Source organism: Cervus elaphus, chromosome 26 (assembly GCF_910594005.1).
Source record: "Cervus elaphus chromosome 26, mCerEla1.1, whole genome shotgun sequence".
NCBI lineage: Eukaryota > Metazoa > Chordata > Mammalia > Artiodactyla > Cervidae > Cervus > Cervus elaphus.
The window spans coordinates 21,363,620-21,391,212 of NC_057840.1; the positions used below are offsets into that span (position 1 = coordinate 21,363,620).

General features: G+C 40.9%; 1 protein-coding gene across 6 annotated transcripts in view; it reads right to left on the minus strand.

Annotated features, from left to right (window-relative positions):
* Positions 1-27,593, minus strand: part of MAP7 (microtubule associated protein 7) — a 171,532-nt gene that overhangs the window by 44,014 nt on the left and 99,925 nt on the right. For all 6 annotated transcript variants that reach the window (XM_043888117.1, XM_043888120.1, XM_043888118.1 and 3 more), the window contains exons 2-3: positions 17,481-17,582; positions 11,157-11,234 (exon numbers count right to left, since the gene is read on the minus strand). In XM_043888117.1, the coding sequence (XP_043744052.1) occupies positions 11,157-11,234; positions 17,481-17,582 (180 nt within the window). The remainder of the gene's footprint in view (positions 1-11,156; positions 11,235-17,480; positions 17,583-27,593) is intronic.

The following is a 27,593-nucleotide window of genomic DNA, read 5'->3' on the forward strand; positions in this document are numbered from 1 at the left end:
CACCAACCCTACCCCTACCACAGCAAGGGGAAAGAAAGAAAGTTTAAGAGGACTAAAACTAAGCCTACTAGTTAAGATCGAGACTTTTAGACCAGGCCAAAATCCAAAATGCCCAAGTTATGTTGAAGCCTGGTGTGCGGCAGTCCATGGGGTCACAAAGAGGAGGACAAAGCTGAGCAACTGAACAACATGTTGTTTAAAAGAAACAAACCTAAAACAAAGTGTTAAAAAATCATAAAATAATGAATGAACAAAACCTGTCAGGCAAATGAAAACAAAATTGTAATAAATGTGGAATAATAATTCCATTTTGTCTGGCAGTAAGGACAAAATGAAAACACACACACACACACACACACACACACACAAACCCGAAGGAGATAAATAGCTCTCCCAGAATCACAGTGTCTAAAAGAGGAAGAGCTGAAATTATAATTCAGCTCTGATTGTAAAGCCTGTACTTTCAGTTACTATACAATACTTCCTCCAAATTCACAACTGCCCACCTAAAATTTCTTCTTGAATTTCCTTGTCAGATCCATCGTATAACCTTACTCGTCATCCCTACCTCAAACCGGAACCTGCTCCACCTTCTCCATTCTGATAGCAGATACATGACCTCCCAATGGTTTACGAAGATCCCTTGGAGTCACCCTCAATTTCTCCTTCATGGATGCTTCAACCCAACTCAACACTTCCACCTTTACATTCTACATCAGAATTTAGTGCCTTCTCTCTCATCCTTCCGATTCTGTTGTATTCAAGCCCTCCTTTTTTTTCTTACTCCTGGGGGTTAGTCTGTTTCCTCTTCACAACCATCCTGCATACCGTTCTCAGACATCTCCCTCCCCCTGCCACCGGCCCCACTCCCAAACAAAACCTAGTGTCATAGTCCTGCCTGAAGATCTGTTAGGTCCCCCTGTCCCCTGGTTCAGCTCCTTAGATTGACCATATGATCCTCTACATTTTTACGTGCTACCCCTGCCCCAAACGGCTCTTCCCACCTGGCAAACATCAGTCATCTTTCAAGTTCTAGGTCAAACGGCTCTTCCTCTGAAAAGCCTTCCCTGGCACCATGGTCAGGCCCATAGCTCCTCTGCACTTCTACCTGTACGCCAGATGGTAATTACTCTGCCCTTACATGTTTCTGAGTCTTTCCCCACATAAAACAATGACTTGTTTAGCAGATGATTAAAGTTAAGTCTGATGAGGAATGAGCTAAGGAATTAAAGGGTTATATGACCTCCAAGCAAAGTGATTTACATTGAGCCTTAGTGTTAATTCAAAGCCTTCTTTCTCAACCAGTCATTTACATTGTTTCCCACTCTCCTCTCATTTGAATATTACCCTGGAGAACTGCCTGGTAATAAAAGTGACCTTGTAGGATACAACACTGCATCTCCTGTCTGAGCAGACCTCCTGCTCTGCCTTCATCCCTGGACACAGTGGTGGACCAGGGCAGACCTGAGGAGCTTATACCTGTGAAAGACATTTTCTTTTGAGACAGGAGAGCAACACTCTGCCAGGACTTCTTATCTTCAGAGCTAGGCTCCATGGAGTGTTTAGCTAGGCCTCAGCTAAAGTCAGTAGAGTTTTGCTAAAGCACACGTAGCGATGATCGTCCTTGGAATCTTGCTGCCTCGACCCTAATCCACTTTCACTCCTCCAAAAGTGCTGCCATCCTCTTCCCTCGCTGTCTTGCTGAGCCAGCCTACTACTAGACCGGGAAGCACAAAGGCCCCTCTCTCTCTGCCTCCCCGGAGCGCAGAAGCACTGGCTTCTCCAGCCCCAGGCATGTCAGCCAGTCTCTGGAGTCACCTGACCTGCCGTCCTCACCTGTATCATCACAATCGTCCTGGTGAGCTGCGCTCAGGTCTTTGTGCTGACACCAGGTGATTTATAGGCAGTACCTTCACAGTCACCTGGCAGGGAGACACGGCTGCTAAACTTACAGAGAAGTGAAGTAACCTGCCTGAGGTCCCACAGTAAGTCAATGGGGGGACTGGAATCCAAATTCTGGACTGTCTGACTCCAGAAGCAAACAAGGAACCATTATGCTAAAAGGCAGGATTTGGAATACTTCCCATCACTAAGGCTCCTCCTCTAGACTGGGAGAAGGTGGGCGCCCCAAGTGGAGATCCTGATTTTCTCACATCTCTCTTGGCCTTCATCATCCATTTACAAGACCCCTTACTTTTCAGGCTTTAAGACCTTTTCACTGTCAGCTTTACAGGCAGAGCAAACTTGGGAAAAATAAATAATGACTGCTTAGTCACAGTGATTCACCTGATGTTACAGCTTCAGCCTGTGTTATTTAATCCATCCCACAAGAAGCGTTTCTTCTTCCCAGTCCTGTGCCTGTCTCCTGATGCAGAGCTGCGGTATGCACTCACATCTGCAGCCCTCCCACTCACGTGTACTCTGACCCTTGGTTGTTCACAGCCTGCCTGGCAGCCTTGCGAGATTTTGTACACTCAATTCATTAAGAGACAACTTTTGGAAACCAGAAGCCACGGGTGACCACAGATCTGTCCAAGTTTTATCCAGCATATATTTGGTTTTTCCCAAAGCCCAAAGTCTGGGTTTTTCGGGTGTGTGTGTGTGTATATGTGTACTGAGGACAGTTTTGTCAAAACCAATGACTTCCTTATATGTCTAGCAATAATAATAATAACGTGACGTGTGAAACCGGGGACAATTTCACTTGTGATTCTAATCAGAGTACGGCATCACTGGTGGTTTACGAATTAATTCTACTCTGTCAACATTTTTGAGATGAACATTCTAAGCCAGATTGAAAGGACCATGTATGTCTTGACCACACTCTTATTAACATCGCTTCCCCTGACTTGACAACACACTGAGACTGGAGGAGTGGGGAAGGGAGGCAAAGCAGAGAAGTTGTGACTGGAGGGGCGAGAAAGTCTGGTGAATTTATCTGAGAAACAAGGCAAATATAATCTAATTGAACATCAAAATCGTTTTCATATTATCCTCTGGTTGTTTCTCACATATTACATTCTGACAGATCTCCTGCACAGCTTTGAACTCGGCCAGGAAACCCACTATGAATGAACTGAACGAGGGACTTGAGAGATTTAATTCTTTTCTTCATGAGCGACGGGAGTCGCTCACACAATTCACTGCTGATCTCTCATGATTTCACACTCTTGAAAGCCTCTGATCCACACCTCAAACTTAATCTGCATCACCTTCAGAAAGGGAAACCTTATATCTTCCTAAACACAGAAAACTTCTTGCCTGCCAAATATTCCTCATACATTCCTTAGAATTTGTCAGCATACTGTAGGATTATTAGTTTCATAACATATCTGAAGACCAAGTAGTTTCAGGGTACAACCATTATATAGATTATCTTTGTGTCCTTGTTCATCTAACAGAGAAACTGCTTAAGAATGAGATTTTCAGACTTGTTTGACTGGATGTTATAAGGACAGATATTACTGTTAATTTGGTAATATCTAACGACCCAGATAATCATGATGGTGTGATCACTCACCTAGAGCCAGACATCCTGGAATGTGAAGTCAAGTGGGCCTTAGAAAGCATCACTATGAACAAAGCTAGTGGAGGTGATGGAATTCCAGTTGAGCTATTTCAAATCCTGAAATATGATGATGTGAAAGTGCTGCACTCAATATGTCAGCAAATTTGGAAAACTCAGCAGTGGCCACAGGCCTGGAAAAGGTCCATTTTCATTCCAATCCCTAAGAGAGGCAATGCCAAAGAATGCTCAAACTGCCGCACAATTGCACTCATCTCACACGCTAGTAAAGTAATGCTCAAAATTCTCCAAGCCAGGCTTCAGCAATACGTGAACCATGAACTTCCAGATGTTCAAGCTGGTTTTAGAAAAGGCAGAGGAACCAGAGATCAAATTGCCAACATCCACTGGATCATCAAAAAAGCAAGAGAGTTCCAGAAAAACATCTATTTCTGCTTTATTGACTATGCCAAAGCCTTTGACTGTGTAGATCACAATAAACTGTGGAAAATTCTGAAAGAGATGGGCACTCCAGACCACCTGACCTGCCTCTTGAGAAACCTATATGCAGGTCAGGAAGCAACAGCTAGAACTGGACATGGAACAACAGACTGGCTCCAAATAGGAAAAGGAGTACGTCAAGGCTGTATGTATACTGTCACCCTGCTTATTTAACTTATATGCAGAGTACATCATGAGAAACGCTGGACTGGAAGAAGCACAAGCTGGAATCAAGATTGCTGGGAAAAATATCACTAACCTCAGATATGCAGATGACACCACCCTTATGGCAGAAAGTGAAGAGGAACTAAAGAGCCTTCTGATCTGATGAAAGTGAAAGAGGAGAGTGAAAAAGTTGGCTTAAAGCTCAACATTCAGAAAACTAAGATCATGGCATCTGGTCCCATCACTTCATGGGAAATAGATGGGGAGACAGTGAAAACAGTGTCAGACTTTATTTTTGGGGGCTCCAAAATCACTGCAGATGGTGATTGCAGCCATGAAATTAAAAGTCTCTTACTCCTTGGAAGGAAAGTTATGACCAACCTAGATAGCATATTAAAAAGCAGAGACATTACTTTACCAACAAAGGTCTGTCTAGTCAAGGCTATGGTTTTTCCAGTGGTCATGTATGGACATGAGAGTTGGACTGTGAAGAAAGCTGAGCACCAAAGAATTGATGCTTTTGAACTATGGTGTTGGAGAAGACTCTTGAGACTCCCTTGGACCTGCAAGGAGATCCAACCAGTCCATCCTAAAGGAGATCAGTCCTGGGTGTTCATTGGACGGACTGATGCTGAAGCTGAAACTCTAATACTTTGGCCCCTCATGTGAAGAGTTGACTCATTGGAAAAGACCCTGATGCTGGGAGGGATTGGGGGCAGGAGGAGAAGGGGACGACAGAGGATGAGATGGCTGGATGGCATCACCGAGTCGATAGACATAAGTTTGAGTAAACTCTGGGAGTTTGTGATGGACAGGGAGGCCTGGCGTGCTGCGATTCATGGGGTCGCAAAGAGTCGTACACGACTGAGCGACTTAACTGAACTGACTGAACTAATTTGCAGTATACCTGCTGCACATACATTGAAATGCACAGACTATTTGCTTACCATTCAACCAACAGCTGTTAGACATCAACTGTGTGCCAGGCCCTTTTCTAGGTACTAGGCTACAGAAGTTAAAAAAAATGACATAAGTCCTTTCTTATAATAAGCTTATATTCCAGTGAAAGCAGAGAAGACAATAAACAAGTAGAATATCAATATATACATGCTTAGATGTTGCGAATGACATGGAGAAAAATAGAGGGTGCTAGTTTGGGAAGCTGCAAATCTGAGGAAGATGGCCAGGGAAGGCCTCACTAAATAGATGGCATTTAAACAATACCTGAAAGAGAAGAGAAAATTATTTACATGCATCTGTCAGGCCAAATATTCCAGGTGGAGGGCAGAGCAATATAAGTTCTAGGAAGTTAGAAAATTGATCTTTCATTTCAATAGCACCAGGGTTTCTAGCTCAATAGTGACCCCACATCAAATACTTGGTGAATGAATATGTGACTTAAAATAGCATGAAATAGCTTTTTAAAAAACGAGGTGGTGGTGGTAGTGGTGGTATTACTTTACCTAAAGTCAAAAATTTATATTACATAAATTTCACAGGCCTTGATTCTTGCAGATGTTTGAGAAGAGAAGTTAGTAACCAGGATCTATCCAAGTTCTCACACTCTTAATGACTCCAAGGTGAACAAATGGTCAATGCCACAAAATATTTTCAAAAAGATGTCAGAATCTGCTGCAACACTTACATTTACCCTCTGGGTCTATGTCCAGTGGACAGTGAGGACAGCACGCACGTGCCCTGCCTGTATGGGGAAGCAGAAAGGCCTTTCCTCTCCATGAGAGCTGGGTATGTGCCCAGCTCTGAAACCTGAAAAAACCCACCACCTGAATCCAAAGCATAGGGACTCCTCTATTTAACAGCATCGCCATTTGTTGATGAACATAAACATGGACCTTGGTGACCCTGTACATAAACAGCTGATATGGCAGAAAGAAAAAAGGGACCATTAACTATCCCATTTTTAAAGGTTCAGTTCCTTCCTTAAGCTAAATTATCCCAATGCATTTTTTAAAAAATAAAAAACAATGCATAAAATAACTTACATCAGTAACTATGGCAGGCTTACACAACAGAAAGGACAACCATTGTGTTAATTTGCTTCTAAGTGGGATAGTACATAGTGAAGTGCTTAGAACAGTGCTTTGCCCATGGTCAGTGCTCAATTAACATGATTATTAATAATAATATTATTAGCATTTAACTAAAGGTTTGAGTATAGTCAGAAAATATTTATTATGCATCTGTGTTATATTTAGCCCTAGGTACTGGGATAAAAAGAATTAGAAAACTCTGACTAGACTCTTTAAAAGCTTAAAATATATACAACTAGTAAGTTCTATAAAGTCCCAATAGAAGAAGTTCAGTAACATATAAAATAGCTAAAACATGATAGTGATGCAAGATACATTATATAGTAAGAAAATGAGAGTTTCCAAAAGGGAAAAGATCACAAAAACTAGGAAGGCTTCAAAAAGAAGGACTAGTACTGAATGCGACAGAGCTGGACGAATGAAGTACATCAGTGAGACAGTTTTGGGTAACTGAAATCAAAATTTATTAAAGTCTGCAGTAGGATGATAGCAGAAGCAGCAAATTTAAAGGCAAGGATCTGAGACCGCTGGTGAAGACAAAGGACCTGGACCTGTGACTTTGTGGGTTGAGGGACAGGCTGTGAGGCAACCTCCACCTACAAGCCTGAAGCCACAACTGGAGGACCAGGCTGAGTCCAGACTGACCAGCGGCACCTACAAGAGGCTTAGCAGGCCAGCGTGGGGCCCAGGCAGGCAGCACTGGACTGCCAGGAAGAGAACATGTTATTCTGTGAAAGATGCAGTAGTTAAGGCTGGCAGTCAGAAAGACGCCAATGCCTCCAGCAGCAGCAGAAAGTATCAAAACACAAAAACCCAAAACCTGAAAAATAATGCTGTGGGGGTGGGGAAGGGTGGAAGGCATATTGGTGCAAGTGACTGGTACATGGCAATCACTCGGAGTGAAAGTTGATGGACAATTTATTGTATAGAAGTTGAGATTCAGATGATAGAAAAGCATCTACTACCTTAAAGAGTGCGTTGGGAGTGTGGAACCCATAATATCAAAACAGGAGAGTAGAAATCATGAGAACAAATAACACTTCTCCCCACCTAGCCCAGGAAAAAAACAAAATTAAAGCTTAGAAGAGAGATGGTAAAAATAGTCAAGAGAGAAGTTTGAAGGAATGGCCTGAATTAGAGTCAGATGAAATAGACTAGTTGAGGACATTTCTTCATGAGAAAACCTTTTAAGGCAGAAAAATAAAGCTTTCAGAGTATATATGCGCAACCAGATGAACAGAACAGTCCCACACTTCAAGAATTATGCCTGATTTTATGTGATAAATTGAAGGATAATGTAGAAACAGCAGGCCACATGACATAATCCTATCATAATGCATTAAAGCATGACTCAGAGATTTAACCCACAGAAAGTTATTAACAGACCCTCTGTTTGCAAAACAATACAAACATGACATGTCACCCAAAGCAAAGATCTTTATTCTCCTTCTTTCTACTTTGCTTTTAAAAATGTGGTCTTAAAAAAAAACTTCAATGATTTCAATATTAATTTCAGCCTACATTCAACAGGAAATAATCAATTTCACCAGCCAATTGCTTTCAACTTTGCTTTGTTGGAATTTCTGGGATATATTCTTTTTTTTTTTTTTTCCTTTATACTTGGAAAGCTTTAAACTTTCAAAATTTGGTAATAGTTGATATTATCAACTGCTTTTGTGTTTTCAAAAAGCACACTCCAAAGATCTTTGAGATAATAGCCATTCCTCCACCCTACCTGCCATTTTTTCAAAAACACTATTCCACAGCCATCATAGTTCCTGCAGACCACAGTTTATGGGTAGTTTATCAGATGCCCTTTACTTTTCTCTTAGTACTAAAATTTTTTAGAAATAGCCCTTTTGCATTCTAAGGCACAGATTAAATCAGATGCTAGATTTTAGATGACTCTTCCACAAACGTAAGGGCACATTTATATGTTTGTGTATTTCTGAAGATTAATTTCTACTCAGAGAACTTAAGTGGAAAAGAATAGGCCAAAAGACATTGGTTTAAAATTTTAAAAGAAAATACAATTAATGCAGAAAAAATAAGAACATAAAAGTGCAGAGTAAAATAAAATATAAATACAATAAATAAAATGCTACTTCATTAAAACTATGACTGTCAACAACAAGAAGAGAGATCAAAATTAAGGAAACTGTAGTATTAAATGCAGCAGGGGTAAGAAGGAAGAAAAACAAAGCCTAGAATACGCTGTGTGTGCTAGTTTCTCAGCTGGGTCCGACTCTTTACGATACCATGGACTGTAGCCTGCCAGGCTCCTCTGTCCGTGGAATTTTCCAGGCAAGAATACTGGAGTTGGTTGCCATTTCCTTCTCCAGGGGACCTTCCCAATCCAGGGATGGAACCCAGGTCTCCCGCATTGTAGGCAGATGCGTTATTGTCTGAGCAACTAGCTCACCAAATAAGTCAAGCTGTGACCACAGGATAACACAATAATTTGAACTTCACTCTGACCCATGTATTACTCTGACGATGAACAGATGTTGGGTCTGTTGCCATCACCTGTCCTTGTACCACTGCTCTGCAGTCCGCATCTCTTCTAGTTCCCCGATGACTCTGTTCATCCGCCAGCTCAGGTGGTCCCTGACATCCCAGGCTGGGTTAGGTTCTTCTGTGGATTCTCAGGGCCCCATGTGCGCACTCCTTCAACACCATCCTCTATTAGAATCGCTGTGTGTTTATCTACCCTCTCCCACCTCCCACTAGACTGCAGCTAACCCTGGAGGGCTGGGTCTCAACCTTTATTCATCTTTTGCCAGCATAGTACCTGGCAAATAGCAGTTTTAAAATATATAAATTAACAGTGCATGTTCTATACCATTGATGTATGGTCTGAAATATGATTTAAAACATGGGGTTATGTATTAAGAAGAAACCCAGTCACTTAACAGATAAAGCAAGGCAATTTACAGGGAGAATCTGCAGGCTTAGAGCTATACAGCTTTATAGCATAAGAAGGGAAATCATTATTGTGTGAGCAGCATAATCATGCTTTCCATGATAAAACTAGTAACACCTGGATTTGAAAGACAAAGAAACCCAAATGGAAAGACATGAGTTAAGGTGGAAGAGCTAATTCTTGATGGGATTTAAATCATAAAGGAATAGTCTCCTCACCCTGTGGAGCTCAGGCAGCTATGAATCCACATTGCAATGCTAAGGAGACATTTAACAGGGTGAAGCCTAACCTGCGGAGAAGGCAATGGCAACCCACTCCAGTACTCTTGCCTGGAAAATCCCATGGACGGAGGAGCCTGGTGGGCTGCAGTCCATGGGGTCGTGAAGAGTCGGACATGACTGAGTGACTTCACTTTCACTTTTCACTTTTATGCATTGGAGAAGGAAATGGCAACCCACTCCAGTGTTCTTGCCTGGAGAATCCCAGGGATGGGGTCGCACAGAGTCGGACACGACTGAAGTGACTTAGCAGCAGCAGCAGTAGCCTAACCTGACAGGGATGGCGTGGAGAGGAGAGAGTGCTTTTCCCTGTTTGGATGGATTCAAAACCAGAGTGTAAATACCAACCACCCTGGAGCAGCAGTCTGCTGCTTTATGCTCATCTGGGATCTCTTCTTGCTTCTGTAGCTCTGGCTTTCTTTCCCTCTCAGTTCTGATCCACTTGTCAAACTGACCTTGCCTGGGGAGCAGTGGGCACAGTTCATAAAAGGAAGGAATCCAGACTGCACAGCACTCCAAGCAGAGACAAGTGGAACAGGCCACAGGTAGCCCTGTTCTCCAGGAACCTACCAGCCGGAAGGAGACCCCCCCAGAGGTGGAGAACGTCAAGTGTAGGCGCAAACTTTAAACCCAGAGAAGTGCGGCTTGTTAACTTTCAGCAAGTCATTGAAATTTGTGTTGGAAAAACCTTGGCAGCAGAAGAAATGACCTCACATGACCATGATGGCAAGGGAGAGAAAGAGGCCTGTGTTCAAAGAATGTAAACAATGTCAACAGACTTTTGAAAACCAGCTTCCAGTGAACTTCACAAATCTGGGTTCTTGAATACAAATAATCAGAGATGGGATATGGGGCTGGGTTTCTCCAATTGAAACACTAACTCTTATAAAATGCAGTAGAACTTTAGAAAAGTTATAAGTCATCCACTGGAAAGATTGTGACAACCTAAGTCAGTTCTGGTTTTAAAATATCAGACACCCTGGAAACACTGAGACACATGACTAGACATTTCATCTTTCCAAGGCACATAAAGAGAATATCCTGTCTTGGCAAACTTTGCATAAATGGACATTCAAGCAAAGGAGGAGCTAGCACCAATATCCTTGCTCAGCGTTCTAGAAGATGATTGCTGAGTGCTTGGATCTTGGCTTCCTGGTCAGCTAGTCCCGTGACCCAGCTTTCTAGCTGATCGTGTGGCAATACTGCAGTTGCTAAACTTTTGCAAGGGCCTTGGGTAACAAAAGAAAAGTCAGACATCGCAGCTCAGGTCTTGTGTTTTTCCTGGCAGCATACTGGTAGCATCTGTCTATAAATTCAGCAGCAGTGTTCTTTTAACATGGAAAGCAGTGAGGGCCCTAGCACTAAACAGTCTCATAACTGGGCACATTAAAAAAAACCCTATGCTGACTCTCCTGGTATTTTTAAGTTGTAAAATGTAAGCTGAGCCATCACGCCTCTCATATATACATTCCTCCAGGGTCAGATGAAGCTGTCATTACACCAAGAAATGAAAATCTCCCTAATCCTGGGCTGGACTTTATTGTGGGTGAAAACTTGGTTCTATGTTTATATCACATACTAAATTCTGTCTCCCAATCCATCAGCAAAACTCATAAAGGCATGCAAGAGAGCATGGCTATTACAGAAATGTCTGTTTGCTCAATGTTAAGTGTCCATTATCCTAGGCGGAAAAAAGTAACATTTCAGCAACAGTGTCTTTGAAAGGGACATACCTAGCTGCTTCTCCCGCTCCTCACGCCGCTCTCTCGCAAGCCTCTGCCGGTCATCAACACGCAGCACAGGTGGCGGGTCTGAAAAGGAGATGGGAGACATAAGAGGAGCAGAGTTTTAAAAATGATACACACTGATAAATATCTCTTTGTCTGGTAAATCTGATGAATGAATTATTACTACATCTTACCTATAGTAACATTACAACAATTATGACCATCCTTGTAGTGATGTACTTTATTATAATTTTCCTGAGAATTTCCCAGTATTTTCTTCAATTTAAAAATATTATATATGAGGTTAGATTCTATGAGTTCTCATCACAAGGGAAAAAAATCATTTTTCTTTTTTTTCTTTTTGTATCTATATCAGATGCTGGATGTTAACTAAATACATTGGAATAAATATGTCATAATACAAGTCAAGTCATTATGCTGTACACCTTAAACTTACAGTTTAATTGATGCTGTATGTTAATTACATCTCAATAAGACTCAAAAAAAAGAAAAGAAAAGAAAAGAAAAAGACACACAGCCAAAACAAATTATGTAAAAACATAACTGTGCCTATGGCTTATTTTCATCAAACACTATTCATGAGGTTTTATGTTCCTAAGCTACTGAACTTTTACTATTTTTATGTTTTAATAAGTCTCCTGGGGCTTCCCTGGCAGATAAGGGGTTAGGAATCCGCCTGCCAATGCAGGAGACACAGGTTTGATCCCTGGTTTGAGAGATCCCACATGCTATGAAGTAACCAAGCCACAACTACTGAACCTGTGTTCTAGCGCTTGGAAGCCACAGTTACTGAGCCCAGATGTCACAACTACTGAAGCCTGTGTGCCCTAAAGTCTGCGCTCTGCAACTAGAGAGTAGTCCCCGCTCGCTGCAACTAGAGAGAAAAGTCAGAGCAGAGCCAAATAAAAAATAAAAAGTCTTCTCCTTAACAACAAATAGAATCCTAAGTGAATTTATTCTACTATAATAGATGGTCAGTCACCAGTTAGATATGAAGAGCCCAGTTTTGAAATCAGACAGACATGAAATCACTTCTGGTTCTCTCTCACTTGCTGAGACTTGGCCGAGTTACTCACCCAGCTCTCTACGTCTTAAGCTGTGACATCAGTTTCATGGGTTTTTACTTGTTGTCTGTGAGGATAAAATAGACCCTATCTAACATCACCATATGGATTAAATAAAATGATGCTTATAACAGCATTAGTACAGTGCCTAGCACTTGATAAATCTCAGTAAATATCTGCATTCATTGAATACATTAAATATCTACTGTGATCAGTCAGTGTTTTATGTGCTGAAAGAAGAGCTAACCTCCTTTCAAAGACAGAAATCGCTGCTCAAATAAAGTTTGCTTAGGGAAAACATATGTAAAATATAGAGAATGGGAAAAGGGGCAATATGGAGAAAGAAATGGCAACCCACTCCAGTATTCTTGCCTGGAGAATTCCATAGCCAGAGGAGCCTGGCGGGCTGCAATCCATGGGGTTGCACAGAGTTGGACCTGACAAAGACGACTTAGCACGCACGCACATAGAATTGTTGTTGTTTTAATAGCTAAGTTGTGTCAGACTCTTTTGTGACCCCACGGACTGGAGCCTGCCAGGCTCCTCTGTCCATAGGATTTCCCAGGCAAGAACACTGGAGTGGGTTGCCATTTCCTTTTCCAGGGGATCTTCCTGATCCAGGGATTGAACCCGCATCTCCTGCATTGGCAGGTGGGTTCTTTAGTACAGAGCCACCTGGGAACGTTAGACTGAGATAAAAGCTAAGGAGACAACAAAGCAACAAAACAGACTGAAACGGCAGGCTGGACATTCTGGATAGGCGCCAAGGGAATTCTAACTTGATGGTAGCTTATATGTGTAAAAACTTGATGGAAATTAGGGAGCTGTCTGTGCAGACATTCCAAGAGGTGAAAAGCTCAAGTGCAAAGACCCTGAGGTCGCAAATACCTAAGATGCTCAAGAAACGACATGAAGATCTGAGCCACTGGAGCAGAGTGAGATCAGTTAAGTGATGGGGTCCTGGTGAGGACTTTGGATTATGCTGGTGACTGAGATGCCACTGCGGGCTTCCCAGCAGAGGTCTATACCAATGCGCTCACTCTGCCCGCTACTAAATAAAAACAAAAGCGTAGTAATGATGATGATGATAATTACACTTAAAATCAGCATTATTTTCCTTGCTACTAAATTAACAATTTAAAATCTCATATTAAAAAGAAAAACCTACTGGAATAATACTTTAGAGACAGCATGGGAGTACTTCAACAGATTTAAAGGTCTTGCATCTCAAATGCCTCCTAAATGTTACAGAATGTGTACATTTAAGAGAAACAGAACTGTATGAAAGTGCGTTAGAAGCTGCATAAACCCGGAAGTGGGGTCATGGGCAGGACCAGGAGAGGATATTTTGTGTTTTTCCTTTGCTTTAAGGTATTTTTTTAATATTGATAATATGAACCCCTAACTAGCTCACATTCATTATGATAATTATTTCCCCATTTGCTAATCATTTATGAGGTTTCAAATGTTCTTTATGTAGAAAAATATGGTCTTTGGTCCCAAAAGGTTTTCTTCTGACACCAGAAAAGAGGCACATAGACCCCCCCCTTAGGAACTTTGTTAAGGGTCACAGACAGGGGAGATTTGCTGTCATTTGTTTTTGGAAATGATAGCCCTATCGAAATGATATTTTGAAGAAAAAAATTATCTAAGAACACAAGCCAAAATGAAGTTAGAAGCAAGACTTCTAGCAGTAACTTATTGCTTAAAAAAAGTCCTTTAATAGTGAGGTTTTACTCCCTATGAAAACTTTGCACTTATTATGAAACTTGAAAACCAACTTTATTTCTAAAAATTACACGGGCACATTATAGAAAGTCTATAAATAGAGACTATGAAGTAAAATTCTGTTCATAGAATACGGAATATGTGACATTTCTACAAATTTCACACAAATTTTGACAAAAATTTTCAATAACAACATAGTCATCCTCACCTACCCTCTTCCACCCTAAGCAACCCTGAGAACCCCAAGTCAACACCTGGTGTTCCTGCCGTCATGAGCCAACCCTCACTTATGCAATGGAACACCTGCCTTTTAGATACATAAAGAAAGGGTATAGTTTATCTCTGATTTCTATGATATCACTCCATATGAAAATTACACTCTTCACATGTAATAAACCGTATCATGTCTGGTAACACCAGTACCTAAGAAACCAGGTTGTATATAGCGCTATAAAGATATATCAATAAGCACTGTAAATAAGGACAATGCTTATGACTTCAATAATTCTCCCTGGCCACTTTTATCGCTTCAGCACTGATCTCAACCACTATTTATTTAGAATTCGATTTGAGAAAGCAAAGAACAAATGCAACACATTTCTAAAATATAACGTGCATAGTGACTATCACATGCTAGATGATTTTGGTTGGTTTCGGGACCTGGCAATAAAAAGCACTGTAGAGTGAAAAAGGTATCCCGTTTGAATTCTGCTTCCATCCTTCTGGTCACATGAATAAGAAGGTCACTTTGGTACCAGAATGTTAATAAACACCCTGTGGCTCATTAAAGATGGCTGTGAACATGGGTAGAGGGAGGCTAAGGGCCTGGTCAGTTCTGTTCATTGCTATATTCCCAGAGCCTAGGACTATACCTGGCAGAAAGGAGGGCATTCAAAAAATATTTATTAAATGACTGAAAGAAGAAATGAGCCAGCAACCATGGCTAACGTTTGGAGCCTACACACTCTAAACGTTAATGGAGTTAACATTCACTATGAGGCCAAACTCATACCAAACTTGTATTTGACAACAGACTTTTAAAAAGGTATTAGTAAATACTAGTGATTACAATTCTAAGGTTTAATAATTAAAAAATGATAAAAAAATGACCTTTAAAGGTAGGATTTCAGAAAAAAAAATATACAATTGAATAATTGCAAGTAAATAGCGAATTTTCTGAAATTTTTTTTCTCCGTCTCATTTCTATCCTCATACCACTTTTTTTCTGGAACAAAGTGAAGGTATAGAAAATAGTTTGACATCATGAACATTTCACACTGTTTCCCAACAGATCTAACACTGTTAGAACAGAATTAAGTTACTTAATTCTTAGAAGGAAAAGTTTTTAAGAGAAATAGGATTTCAGTGGAGACACACTTGCAGCTACACTCTGCATCCAACCTCCTACCTGTGATAGCTGTAAAGTAGACGGACCACCTAAACCAAGGTACTTTTGAGAGTGAAAGGGCATGCTGAAAATAGCCTGTGGTTACACGTGAAAACGTACAATCCTGAAAAAACTGGAACTAAAGAGTGACCCTCAAAGATCAAGAAAAATAAGCTCACTGTGACAAGGCTTTTTATAAGAACTTTGACTTTATACCTTGACTCCTATCTGAACAACTACTGTCAGGATACTTGCATTTGGTTAGGAAAATACTCAAAATATCCCCCAAAGAGCATGTACTTCTTTTCAAGTTCCTGAAGTAAGAAAAAAAAAAAAAATGCTTTAGACAGACATTCCCATGACTCATATCCCATAAAATCAAAAGGTTTTACTCAAGCCTATAACTGCAACATGGAACCTCTGATATCATCTTCAGAGATACTCAGGAAAATAACATGGTGGTTTCAAAAATAAGAGTCTTTGATATATCTGTGCTTATGTGTATATACAAGAAAGCAGACACAAGAATACTTAAAAGACACAATCTGAAATGAAACGTCTCCTCACTGAACTTGACTCTAGCAATATAAATCAAACAGTTCTATGAAGAGACAGTCAATTGGGGTAGAAAAGAATTTTCTTTTGGCCTCTATATTTCTATGCACTTTGCATATTTCTCTTCTCACAATGGAAATACTATGTTAGAATGATCTAGTCACATACTGATTTTTTCTGCTACACTTGTCAGCTAGAGAGTAGGATTATGTCTTTCAATAATATATTCCTAGTACCTACACAGTGCTATTACCAGATGAATAAACAAATTATCAGGATATAAAAGTATAAACTGCACAGTAAAGAATGGGAGGAATCAGAAATGATGGTTGATGGAGAGAATAAGGGAAAATCAGTATAAACCATTTAGCTATGTTCAATTCTCACGATAAAACAAAGGGGATTTTCACGCTAAACAGCTTCTACTTCTACAAGGATGCCCACTGGATTACAGGGAAAGAAAGTCCATTAGAATAAGCTCTGTGAGGGGAGCGGCCCTGTTGCTTTGCTCACACGGTATCTCTGAGTCCCCCCATACTGGGCAATTACTCAAGAAACATTACATGTTGGCTGGGCTTTGGGTGGATATATGGACGGATAAATGAATGAAAATGTAAAATGACTAAATGGGGAAAATCTCAGCCTGTGAATGAAAACTCCACTGAAACTCCACATCATTTGCTACTAATGGTAGCAAATGCAATACTTGCAACTGTACCTGTTATACATCGTCTGAATGGCAAGGCAGACTTATCTGCTCTGTTCAAGACCTCCTCCACATAGGAAAAAAGATCCCACAAAACTAGGCGGGGCAGGGAATGTTTTCTATGGGGCTAGGTAGAGTTATTTCCATCTTTAGTCCCACTGATTCACTGTTCTTGAGTGACTCTGGCCTTGGATGCAGCATGAAGTAGGCTTCCAAGAACCTCACGAGGGGTTTGGTTTGCCTTTTCCTTCATCATACTGTAAGTCTCTCCCAAAGACCATCTCAGGGTCGCTGGATACCTGGAAGCTAGGGCACTGTTTACTCCATTGTTTGTAGTTTGTTTACAGAGTGTTTGCTTCTTTGTATCGCTGAATGGAACAGACCATGAATCACAGGCTATTAAATGAAATTACTGTGTAGGTGTACAATCATTGCAGGCAACAGGGAACAAAAACGTAATTCTATACCAGCATTGCTGTGTGTAATGATTTCCTTAAGTGGGTTTTGAAAAAGTCACAAAAGAGATATGCACGAATGCTGGGCATACAGGTACAAAAAAACTGTGTCATTTCTATCATTTCAGGCAGAATGGAAAAATTATTACCTCTCGTACACTGCTTGACAGTAAACAGTGCATTCACAGATACCATCTTGCCTGTGAAAATAATTCTGAGAGGTGAGTAGGGCTTAGCTTTGAATCTCCACTTTAAAGAAAGAAAATCAAGGTGTGAGAGGTTTTCTGACTTATAGAAATCCGTCTAAATGTGTGTTTTGGTGGCAGGACTGAAACCAAGCTCTCCTAAATTCTAGCAGGCATAAGACCTTTGGGACTACCCTCCTTTTTCCACAGCAAAGGCAATGCATAGTACCTGGTTTAGTTCCCGAGTGGTTGCTATTTTGTCCTGAAGTAGTAGCGGAGGGCCGGTGGGAGGCAGCGGTTTTCTTATCTTGTACTTTGTTGCCATCAGGCGCTACACAGATGAGATAAGAGAGAAAACACATATTTAGTTTCTCAAAATTTATTCAGAAACATTCACATATTCAAAATTTGCTGTCAACCTTTGTATCAAGAACTAGGCTAGACTCAGGAAATACAAAGATTAAGCAGCTGATAAATCCTACCCTCAATGAACATAACGTTCAGTGGGAAGAACACACCCAAGAATCAATAATAGCCTCAGCTCAACTGACCAACGCTACAGGCTACAGCAGTGGTGTGTTCAGGGTCCATGAAGTCGTTCACCCTGGCTGTTCCAGTTTATACACAAAGCAACCATGAAGAAATAAGACTGGGATCTACAGCATCTGATCTTTGTTCTTTCAAAGGTCATGCATTCGGAACCAAAAAATTCCAAGAACATAACCAAGCAGGTCACCAAAAGGGAACGAGGGATATAATTTACTAGGATTTTGGAAAAGCCTCTAACAAATGTTCAGTAACAAAGATCATTCAAGAGACTAAGGGAAATGTGTTCTAGGAAGTGACCAAAGGGCAGAAATATCAGGCAACTCCCTGGTTATATAAAGTATAAAGTCCTCCAGGTAAATCGTTCTTTACACATTTTACTTTAATAATATATTTTTCAAAAGATATTTAAAGTATTTTGCTGCTTCTCATAAGTGGTGTCAAAAACCAAACTCTTGATTTTCCCTGCCTCCTACCCTCTGCCTGAAAATCTGTTTCACCCACAGTCTTCCCCATCCATTCAAGCAATTCCATTCTTCCAGTAGATTAGGCCTGGAGCCTTGGAATCAGCTTTGCCGTCTCTCCTCCAATCTCTCCCCAAATTTGATTCAGTAGTAAGTTCTTTCAGCTCTACCTTAAAAAATCATCACCTCTATCACCACCTTTCTGATCCTCTCTTCCCTGTGTGACTGGAATGTCCTCTTAACCAGTCTACCAGATCCTACCACTGATTTTCAGTCTCTGCTCATCTCAGCAGCCAGGGTGATCCCATTAAATCATAAGTCATGCCACTCCTCTAACAGCCACCGTCCCACTCAGAGAAAAATTCAAGGGCTGTCCATGCCTACAGGGTACTATGTGGTCTGGCCTTTACCTTGTACCACTTGACCTCTTAATTACTCTGCTCAGATCTTGCATACTGACTGCATCCATCTCAGAGCCTTTGCATGTACCTGAAATGTTCTTCTCCGAGATGTTAACATGGGTCTGTCCTTCACTTCCACTGAGTCTCTGCTCAAATGTGATACTAGAGTCCTCCTGATCTATCTAAAATAGCACCTGCGTCGCTCATCTCTCCTCCTGACTCTGCCTTGTTTGTGGTCCTTATCCCCTGACACATTGCACACTTATTATCTCCTCCACTAGGCTGAGGGAAATGGAGAATAACTAGAAAATGAGATTCAGTTGTTCAGGGTTTTTGAACCTGAAAGAGTGTGGCAGTTACACTTCAGGAAGACTAAATTTAAAAATGGTACCCCCGATGTACTTTAAAAAGTTATTAAATTTGCTAAACCTTTCCCTTTAAGCTCTGAACAAAGAATACACCAAATTTTTATGGATGCCTCTCAATTACATATGGCATTAGCTAGCAGAGGAAACCACAGACTGAACAGCAGAAAGCATCCTATGCCGTATTTTTAACACTGTTTAAGTGCCCAGTTTCAAACAATTTGTTGGCTTTAAATAACAGGTTCAAACATAAACACTGGTTGCTATAACACTCTCATCCCACATGCCAAAAACAAGTTGCTAGTTATCACTATGTGGCAGGTAAAGGCCACACTACTTCGTATTGGCCTACAGCCTCACAATTTTAGAAGCAGCCCCTAAAGATCAAAAATCAACTTAATTGGAACTCTGGTGCTCAATATGGATAGAACAACTTTCTCCCATCTTTTGTAAGGTATTCTCAAAACTGCTCATAAAGAAGATGAACAGAAAGGAGTGCACACAGATTGGGAATATTGTGATTATTTTCTTTTTATTATACAGCCACCTCTAGCACATAGCAAATAAAGCCTTAAACTAGTAAGCTGTTTAAGCGATCTTCTATTTATCATTTTTACTTAACTGAAAGATAATTAGGACTATTTGTTTAGACTGTATTTCATATGCATTCATTTCTTTCTTACCTTAGCATATTTGACATAATTTAATCTGTCTCTGTTGATTATCTGCAATGTCCCTAGGCCCAGACAACAGATATCAATCATAGCTAAATATTATGTTACAGTAGACCATGGAGGAGATTCAAAAGAAGACATATTCAGTGCAAGTGACTTTTCCAAATAATTCCTGGGTAATCCCTCTCCCCCCATTTTTGGTTGTAATTTTCTTTGTCTTGAAATTCAAATGTGATATATAAATTTCAATTAAACTGAAAGTTTGGAGGTCTGGTTACCTGAATTCCAATTTACCTATCAATATATCTGATTTTTATTAGACCCAGTTGAGTTGGATCTATCTGCCCACTTTCTTATCATCTGGATCTCAGGAATTCATTTCTATCACAAAATCCTTCTGAGTCCTATTCATAACAAAACAAATTTAAAATTGATCTTAAAATGTGTTGTGTTCCTATAAAACCGATAAGCTAAATTTAGTAAAATAAAGGTAAATTTGAAAGTCAGTCTGTTTAAGCCCAGATTATGTGTGTGTGCTCAGTCGCTCAGTTGTGTCTGACTCTTTGTGACCCCATGGACTGTAGCCCGCCAGGCTCCTCTGTCCCTGGACTTCTCCAGGTCAGAATACTGGAGTGGGTAGCCATTCCCTTCTCCAGGAGATCTTCCTGGCTCAGGGATGGAACTGGTGTCTCTTGCGTCTCCTGCATTGCAGGCAGTTTCTTTATCCTCTGAGCCACCGGAGAAGCCTCTGTGAGCCCTGCTACTTACTAGCTGAGTGACTGTCAGAGTTTCTTGACTTCTCTGAGTAGGTAATATGAGGGTGAAATGGCCTAACTCAGAGGGTCATTGGGAGGATTAGTTGAAAAGATCTATGGTTAAGAATCTATTATAGAGCATGGCCCACAGGAGGTGTTTAGCAAACATTCAGCCCTCTTCTCTCAGCATTTAATGCTCTTCCTCAAGGTCCCGGGCCTCCCACGCTCCCAGGTGGAGAGCTGTGTGTTGAGGTCGTAGTGGAGGCGGTGAGCACTTTGGAGTCAGCTGACCAGGCTCTGCCAGTTATGAGCTGTGAACCCACAGCACATCACTCAACCTCTCAGTCATAATTTCTCCATCTGCAGTGCAGGAAAACACCTTCAGGGTTGTGAAAATTAAATGAGACTGCTGGGTCCATTGCAAGGCTCAACAAAAGGTGGCAGGTGTTTTTGGCTCTCCCCCTAGTCCTACACCAATGTGGGAAAGCAGGTTTCTAGTTAGTTCCTCTGGGCTTTGCTTGCTTAACGCTAACAGGGAAAGCAAACTTATGTCAAGTTGGTGACAGCAGACCTAGGCAGCAGAGCCTGGCTCTGCTGCTGGCTTCAGAGGTTTGCAGCCCAGCTACAAGCACACCTCCTGGGGGCGACAGGAAGGTAGGACTTATGTTTCCTGACTTAATCATCAGTTTTTCTGGGGCTTAGAGAGATGACAGTTTTCTGAGATGTAATACCTTTCGAGTTGCCAAAAGTAAGGATAAATCTTCAAAAAAGAAAAAAATTCAATCACAATAGCAGGAAAATAGTAGCTTCTGAGAGGGTTGGTGTTTTGTCCACCCCCCCCCCCCCCCAAACAAATGGCAGGGAATTTCACTGTTTGAGAACAGAATGAAAATAGGAATTTATCCATTTTAAGATTTCCAACATTTAAAAATCTGGAAATCCTAGGTAACTAGCAGGTAGGATCACATACACACTTTTAAAAATTACCATTAAAATCCTAGTTTTAAAATGACCCAGATGACATTTCCAGTATTATTTATTTGAATCTCTTTCATTTTTCAGAAAAGAAAACTGAGCCATATACTATGACGCTCAACAAGACATTGCTGGCCTTATAAAATTTTTATTGATCTTCCTGCTAGCTTGAAAGCTTTATTCCATTAGCATCACATGTAAAAGTGTTAAAGAGAAGAGGAAGGATGGAGAGAAGCACCCTTGTGGTCTGGGACTCTGTCTCTAAATCACTCTGCAATAGAAGATGCAGGCAGCAGACCTTCAGAGCTTCCATTTAGTAAAAAATTCTCCAGCTTCAGGAAGTGCCACAAATGTGTGTTTACAATCGACCTCCTCTATGACTCACTACTAATAAACTCCTTGCAAGGTCTTTCCATGAAGGTCATGGGGTTCTCTCTGCTTTCTGTCTAAGTTTCACTGTAGGGGCTAGTGGAAGTGCCTTCTCTCATGTGATGAAGATAACTGGTCCAACAAATGCTTAATTGAGTCAAAATGTTTATTCTTATAAGACACTTATGACTACAACTTTAGGGACCATGTTGAGCTTAAACTCAATCACAGGTGGTCTTAACCCCCACAAAAATAATGTATTTCTGTCACTGTTTTAAATCAAGTATGGCATATGGGCTGGGAAAGAGCAAAACTTTAGCCCTGCTCAGTATGGGTTGGACTTTGTGGAATCAAGTCCCCAGGCTACACACATACCTTTGGGGAGTAAACCAGAAGACAGAACCAGAGGCTGAACTGCACACAATTTTTTTTTTGTAGTAAAAAATGGCTGAACATTGCAACTTCATATGTCTCATAGCGTCAATCTACCTGGGCAGAAAAAAAAGTTAACATTCCAGGCTTGCCAGTGTGTTCTCGGAAAGGTCTGATTTTGCTTTATGTCTTTCTCCTACGATAAATCTTAGGCACAAGTATGACTATACGTTAAGCTGAGTCCTTCACAGTGAATCACAGAACCTGAATCACAAGTAGCTTATATGAAAATCAGACTACAGAATACAACTATGACAACTAAAGAACGTTACTGGTTTAAAATCACAACATCTAAAGATTAAAGAGAACTCCTGGGAGATTCTCAGGTAATTCAGAGTGTTTCACCTAATGTTCTACTGTATGAAATCCTTTTGCTTATTTACTTGACAGTTAAAATTTATTCTAAAAGAGCTGCCAGGAATATTGTAACACTTAAGTCATTGCTATTAAATGTTTTATCTAACATTATTTATAAAACTTGCATTAGAATAAGAAAGTCATAATGCAATCTCATAACTTCTAATGACTTTTCTGATTATTCCACAAGGAGAGAGCTTTTCAGTTTAAATTCCTCCTAATTGTTTGTGAAGTTGTGCAGGAATGATCAAAGCTCATGGGAGTCAGCACTAGAGAAACCTAGGTTTAATTTTCTACTTTATTTCAGTTTTCTTCACATTTATTCAGTCGATATCCTACTCTGTGGGACACCTTGTGCTCAGTATTGGGAAAATCTTAAGTGAACAATACATCTTTTCTACAATTTTTTCCTTTTCCAGACGTCTAATTCTAGGGAGCTTTGGTTTCCCCCAGTAATTCCTCTCCTTGCAGAAATATTCTCCCCCATTATGGCCTAAAGCACAATCTTGACCTCAGTCACTTTCCAGTCTGGATTTATAAATATGCTTTGCATTTATAAACAGTCTTCCACCCCCCTAGGGAATATACGCTCAGGTATCTCTGCTATCACTTGAAACTATGTCAAAAGTTGAACTAACCATCCTCACAAAATGAGCCAACCTGGTCTCCTTCTTACTGTCAATGGAACCACAGTATTCCCAGACTCAGAAATGTTACATAATGTTTTCAGTAAAAATTTACAGACACTTCTATGGGCTGGCCACTGTGCCATGCGCTAAGAATACAAAGACTGTAGGACCTAGCATCATGACATTGTACGTGACGTGGTAATCAAGACCATCCCCAAGAAAAAGAAACACAGAAAGGCAAAATGGTTGTCTGAGGAGGTCTTCCAAATAGCTGAGAAAAAAAGAGAAGGGAAAGGCAAAAGAGAAAAGGAAAGATATACCCATCAGAATGCAGAGTTCCAAAGAATAGTAAGGAGAGATAAGAAAGCCTTCCTTGGTGATCAATGCAAACAAATAGAAGAAAACAATAGAATGGGAAAGACTAGAGATCTCTTCAAGAAAATTAGAGATACCAAGGGAATATTTCATGCAAAGATGGGCTCAATGAAGGACAGAAATGATATGGGCCTAACAAAAGCAGAATATATTAAGAAGAGGTGGCAAGAATACACAGAACTATACAAAAAAGATCTTAATGATTCAGATAACCATGACAGTGTGATCCCTAACCTACAGCCACACATCCTGGAGTGTGAAGTCAACTGGGCCTTAGGAAGCATCACTATGAACAAAGTTAGGGGAGGTGACGGAATTCCAGCTGAGCTATTTCAAATCCTAAAAGATGATGTTGTTAAAGTGCTGCACTCAATACGCCAGCATATTTATAAAACTCGGCAGTGGCCACAAGACTGGAAAAGGTCAGTTTTCATTCCAATCCCAAAGAAAGGTAATGCCAAAGAATGTTCAAACTACTGCACCACTGCACTCATCTCACACGCTAGCAAAGTAATGCTCAAAATTCTCCAAGCCAGGCTTCAACAGTACGTAACCGAGAACTTCCAGATATTCAAGCTGGATTTAGAAAAGGCAGAGGAACCAGAGATCAAATTGCCAACATCCACCACATCACTGAAAAAGCAAGAGAGTTCCAGAAAAACATCTACTTCTGCTTTACTGACTACACCAAAGCCTTTGACTGTGTGGATCACAATAAACTTTGGAAAATTCTGAAAGAGATGGGAATACCAGACCACCTTACCTGCCTCCTGAGAAATTTGTATGCAGGTCAAGAAGCAACAGTTAGTACTAGACATGGAACAACAGACTGGTTCCAAGTTGGGAAAGGAGTACATCAATGTAACATCAAAGGTGTATATTGTCACCCTGCTTATTTAACTTATACGCAGAGTGCATCATACGAAATGCTGGGTTGGATGAAGCACCAGCTGGAATCAAGATTGCTGGGAGAAATATCAATAACCTCAGCTATGCAGATGACACCACCCTTATGGCAGAAAGAGAAGAACTAAAGAGCCTCTTGATGAAAGTGAAAAAGGAGAGTGAAAAAGCTGGCTTAAAACTCAACATTCAGAAAACCAAGATCATGGCATCCAGTCCCATTACTTCAAGGCAAATAGATGGGGAAACAATGGAAACAGTGACAGACTTTATTTTCTTGGGCTCCAAAATCACTGCAGATAGTGACTCCAGCTATGAAATTAAAAGATGCTTGCTCCTTGGGAGAAAAGTTATGACCAACCTAGACAACATATTAAAAAACAGAGGCATTACTTTGCCAACAAAGGTCAATCTAGTCAAAGCTATGGTTTTTCCACTAGTCCTCTATGGATGTGAGAGTTGGACTATAAAGAAAGCTGAGCACCAAAGAATTGATGGTTTTGAACTGTGGTGTTGGAGAAGACTCTTCAGAGTCCCTTGGACTGCAAGCTGAATATTCATTGGAAAGACTGAGGCTGAAGCTGAAAGTGCAATAGTTTGGCCACCTGATATGAACAGCTGACTCATTAGAAAAGACCCTGATGCTGGGAAAGATTGAAGGCTGGAGGAGAAGGGGAAAACAGAAGATGAGATAGTTGGATGGCATCACCGACTCAATGGACATGAGTTTGAGCAAGCTCCAGGAGTTGGTGATAGACAGGGAAGCCTGGTGTGCTGCAGTCCATGGGGTCACAAAGTCAGACATGACTGAGCATCTGAACTGAACTGAGGACATAGCATCTACCTGCAAGATCCTCATTGGTGGAGACAATATGCAAATATAGGCATTTACAACAACAGACCAAATGAGTTTTCAAGAATCGATACACTACAGAGGACTAGTAACCAAACAAATGATACAGTGTTAGAGGGAATCAGAGGTGGGAGGCCTTACTACAGAGGGTAGTAGAGATGGGAATGTCACTGAATAAAGATTTTGATGAATGGAGAGAAAATGGATACGTGAAGGGGATGCCGAGAATCCTCCTGGCGAGGGCAGGGCATGTGCAAAGCTACTGAGGCACATAAAGGAGAGTGCACCAAGGGACTGTCCCATCAGGCGGGGGGTGTAGGAAGGCAGGCAGGTGAAAATAAGATCAACAGCGCGAGGTCGGCGCCCCCTGAGGTTCCAGGAGCTTGGAATTTGTGATGAAGGCAACGGGAAGTCACAAGAGTGCCACATGGCACTTCCAGCTGTGAGCTAATCTAGCTTCAGCAGATTCTGGGTAAATGAAAGGCAAGGCCCCACAAGCCGGCTGGAAATGTATTCAAAAAGGTTATCATCTTAATAAAAAGGAAATCCAACTAAAACCACATCTTAAGAACTCCACTTTCTGCACAATTTAATAATTATGCAGGTGTTCCCACCTTCCCTTAACCTGTACCAAGAGATGACTATTTAACTATCAAGGGAGGAAAGTGCCACGAGTGAGTGTGTTTTGAAACTTCTGTCTGTGGCTGAAGCATCAGGGAGCCGAGGACGAGCAGGGTCAGTGTGGCTGTGGCTGTCCCCGTGGGAGCCCGGACAGGGGGGTCGGACTGCACAGGGACCCTGCGTGGGTGCTCCAGGTCTCCCCGGCTTCAGACCCTGCAGGAAATGGAGACCCAGCCACAAGCTCCAGGAAGCAAGAGCAGCGAGCAGGAAGAGGAAGTAGAGAATGGAGGAACAGGGCCTGGCTGGGAAACAGGTGGGGTGTTTTTGAAGGTGATACACAGGCAGGTGATGTGGGTAGCTGCTGATGAGTATCTTTATTCTTTCATTGGCAAAACTAGGAAGCAGTCACTTCACTATACAAACTTACAGGTACTGCACCATGGCGACATATGTAACTAGAGATGCTGAGAAACAGTGCAGTCTGATTTACCCTTCTGCACCAGAACAGACCCACTTTGTGGCATGCTGCGACATCTGGTCACGTTCAAATTGACGCAACAATAAGAACAATGAACCATTTATCCAGCACTCTTGCTCACTTCTTGTTGCAAAAACAAATGCAATTAAATGAGAACATTTGACGATAATGTGTATCTGGGACATACACTGCATCCTCCTTATTCATATTGACAGAAATGACTCAATTAAGACTTACTTTTTTTTTGCACTTCACACATTCCAAATAGAACAAAAACTAACGACTCAGCAGCCCCACTAGACTACATTAGAGGCTTGTAAGACCCTGTGGAGGTTTTAAAATTTAGAGGGAGCTCATCCAGCAACAATGAATAGTGATTGAAAATCCCTTTCTGATAATTTATTTTTCATTATGAAGAAATGAAGTTATGACAGTTATGAAAAATGATATTCATCCAAAAAACAAAGAAATCTGTCCAATACTGAGATAATACAAATCCAATGTAGAGACACTGATTTTTCAAATATCAATATAAACCAAACACTGTGTGAAGTTATGTGATGTATGGGAACAGAATCCACCGAAAACATCACTCATCTACAAAACTGAAAAGAAGGCATGAAGAATGGAACAGACACATGTTGGCGTTTATTAACAGTTTGTAATCAATCAACTTCCAGAAAGAAACTTCAGTTGCACTGAAGTGTTGTCTACAACAAGATAAAATACCAACATAATCTTTTCTATAAAAATCCATTTTGTTTGCCAAAGTACACAATAAGAAAGATATAAATATTATTTAAATAATTGCAACAGATAATTCTACCAGGTTACCAAGATATTTTTAAGGGATAAGGAGTAAGCTACTTGTTTACTCCAAAGAGTTGATGTCTAATCACAGACATCATACTTAAATTCTCAGGTGGCTCAGTGGTAAAGAATCCACCTGCCAAGCAGGAGACGCAGGTTCGATCCCTGGGCCAGGAAGATCCCTTGGAGGAGGAGATGGCAACCGGCTCCAGTATCCTTGCCTGGGAAATCCCATGGACGGAGGAGCCTGGCGGGCTACAGTCTATGGTGTTGCAAAGAGTCAGAAATGACTAAGCAACTGAACACACACACACACACACACATAGACATCATAT